The sequence below is a fragment of the Vollenhovia emeryi genome, unplaced genomic scaffold (genome assembly GCF_000949405.1).
Source record: "Vollenhovia emeryi isolate VEMERY1.0 unplaced genomic scaffold, V.emery_V1.0 DF943461.1, whole genome shotgun sequence".
In the NCBI taxonomy this organism is placed as follows: domain Eukaryota; kingdom Metazoa; phylum Arthropoda; class Insecta; order Hymenoptera; family Formicidae; genus Vollenhovia; species Vollenhovia emeryi.
The window spans coordinates 1-3,031 of NW_011962905.1; the positions used below are offsets into that span (position 1 = coordinate 1).

General features: G+C 42.5%; 1 protein-coding gene across 1 annotated transcript; it reads right to left on the reverse strand.

Annotated features, from left to right (window-relative positions):
- Positions 1 to 6: 6 nt before the first annotated feature.
- LOC105565640 (uncharacterized protein K02A2.6-like) lies at positions 7 to 2,814 on the reverse strand (the record flags this gene model as incomplete). Its single annotated transcript, XM_012019008.1, has 4 exons — positions 2,616 to 2,814; positions 1,062 to 2,048; positions 410 to 903; positions 7 to 240 (listed from the first exon to the last, which is right to left on the reverse strand). Coding segments are annotated over exons 1-4 (1,914 nt in total), but the record flags the coding sequence as incomplete, so codon positions are not given.
- Positions 2,815 to 3,031: the final 217 nt, after the last annotated feature.

Genomic DNA, 3,031 nt, shown 5'->3' on the forward strand with positions numbered 1-3,031 from the left:
ATCTACCTCATCTTCCCCTTGTAATGGAAATAATAAGTCTAATCGTGTTCGTAATTTTCTTCCCATAAATAATTCCGCTGGGGATTTATTTGTTGTCGCATGAGGCGCAATACGGTAATGTAGTAACATTTTACAAAGATTCTCTTCTACGTTAGTTGCATTTGCATTCATGCGTCGTAAAGCATTCTTTAAGGTTTGAACAAAACGTTCTGCTTGGCCATTAGTGGCTATTATAAGGCGCTGTGTATTTAAAATTTACGCCGTTCTGCTGTAAGAATGTTTTGAACTCAAGAGACGTAAATGTTCTACCATTATCTGTTACAAAAATTTGTGGGATACCGTACTTTGTAAAAATGTCTCTACATTCATTAATAATTGTTTTCGCAAGTAAATTTTTTACTATCTTTACTTCTGGCCATTTCGAATAAGCATCGACTACTATAAAAAAATATTTCCCTAAGAAAGGACCCGCAAAATCCGCGTGTACTCGATGCATCGGTGCAGCTGATGGTTCCCACAAGTGTTGCTCCACTTTCGGTGGATTATTTCTAACCGTATTACAGGATTGACAATTTTCAACCAATGTTTTAATATCATGATCAATTCCTGACCACCAGCAATACCCTCTTGCAATTCCTTTCATTTTATTTATACCGAAATGACCAGTGTATAATTCATCTAATACTCTAGTGCGCAACGCTTTTGGTATTACCACTCGGTCACCTCGAAAAATTATTCCGCTTTGTAAAGTAAATTCTGTTTGTTCCAAATTAAATCTATCAGTGCTATGTGCCAGAGAACCTGATTGTAACGCGTGTAAAAGTTTCTGTAATTCCGTATCTTTCTTTGTATATAACGCCATGCTTTTAGCATCTACCGGCAATGTGTCGTGTAATTGAATCCCTGTAAGAAAATCGCGTAGTGCTGCATTCTCATAGCACTGTAAACCGGTAAGCTTTTCTGTGGTGAAAAAATATGTACTAAAGGCCGATGATCCGTGATCAATATAAATTTATTCCCGTAAAGATATTGATAAAATTTTTTAACCCCGAAAATTATACTGTATGCTTCCTTATCAATTTGTGCGTACTTTTGTTGCGTTTTCGATAACGTCTGAGACGCAAATTGAATCACCCTTTCCGTCCCGTCAGGATATAGGTGTGAAAGTACTGCCCCTACCCCGTAAGGACTAGCATCTGTTGCGAGGACAATCGGTACTTTTTGATCGAAATGAGCCAAAACTTGGTTACTCATAAATGCTTCTTTTGCCTTTTTGAAAGCTTTTTCTTGCTCATCTCCCCATATAAAATGTGTACCTTTATGTAATATTTTATTTAATGGTTGTAAGATAGAACTTAAATTCCTAATGAATCTACTATAATAATTTATCATACCGATAAAGGCGCGGACATCGGGAATGTTTTGGGGACGTGGCATTTTATTTATAGCCTCCATTTTTTCGCGTTGCTTATATATTCCGTTTGCCTTTAAAACGTAACCGCAGTATTGAACTTCATGTGTAAAGAAAACTGATTTGTCTAAATTTATTCGTACGTTGTGCTGATGTAATCTCTCTAACACTAGTTGTAATCTTTGCAAATGCTCGCAATCTGAATGCACTGTAATTACTATATCATCTATAAATATTGCCACCCCCGGAATATCTTGTAGTATTTGTTCCAGTGTTCTCTGCCATATTGCCGGAGCAGACGCGATTCCGTACATTAATCTATTGACTGCGTATAGTCCCTTATGAGTATTTAAAGTAAGCAATTTCCTATCCTCCGGGCGTAATTCTAGTTGTAAATATGCTTGACGTAAATCAATTTTTGTGAATTTTGTACCGCCTGCTAGTTTAGCTAAAAGTTCATTTATAGTAGGTAGCGGGTGTTCGTCGATTATTAATTTTGAATTTATCGTGGACTTGTAATCTCCACAAACTCGAATCGTACCGTTTGCTTTTAGGACTGGAACAATGGGTGTAGCCCATTCTGAATTTCCTACTTTTGTAAGAATTCCCGCTTGAACTAAATCATCCAATTCTTTCTCTAATAATGGAATTAACCTGAATGGAACTGATCGCGCTTGTAACGAGGACGGCCGGGGAGGCGCGGCCGGTAAAGTGAGACCGCGCTACCAGCTGCGGCAGAAAATCGATAACGCGCGGTTGCCGCGTCGACGGCGACGGCAACACCGCGCCTGCCCCCGCCGCCTCTCCCCGCGCGCCACCGTCCGGGGGGTATAAAAGCCCCTCCGGAGCAGGCGCTTTCACTCAGTCGACGCTTGGTGCTCCGACCGTCGACACCGGGCAGTGGGTACCTCCGCTGCAGGTATAAGCAGGAGTTGAATGGGTGCTCCTGTCTCCGGCTATATACCGAACCGGAGCACACAGCGGAGGCTCTACTCCGTTGTGGGCCCCGTCCCTCAGTAGCGTACGCCTAACGGGGTGCTCCTCGGCGTACATATGCTACAAATTTCCCCGTACCGGTCTCCTGTACCCGTCCTGGCTCCGTTCCCCCCGATATAACGGGTACCGCCGTGTTTCGCGGGGACGGAGTAATTCCGCAGTAGCGTACACCTAACGGGGTGCTCCTCGGTGTACAATTACTACTGACCCACACGCATCACGAGGCGCCGCTCGGGCGTGTTCCTGTCCTGACCTGCTTCCTTTTCCTGATTCCTGACCGGTGTAGAACTCAGGGGGGTAATATTCGGGTGGGAAGAATATTTCTCATTAGATCTAATAGTAAGCTCCGTAGTGTTAATCCCGTTGCTATTTCTTCCCTTGCAGACCAAAGGATTCCGTACGGTCATCCGTCCTGATTTTTCTAGCGTCGCCAGTGTAAATCCAGATACCAGTACTTATTATTTTCCGTATTCCGAGTAATTCCGTACTTCCCGTACCTTATTGTAAATCCGGGTAGTTGTACTTATTATTTTCCGTATTCCGAGTAATTCCGTACTTCCCGTACCTTATTGTAAATCCGGGTAGTTGTACTTATTATTTTCCGTATTCCGAGTAATTCCGTAC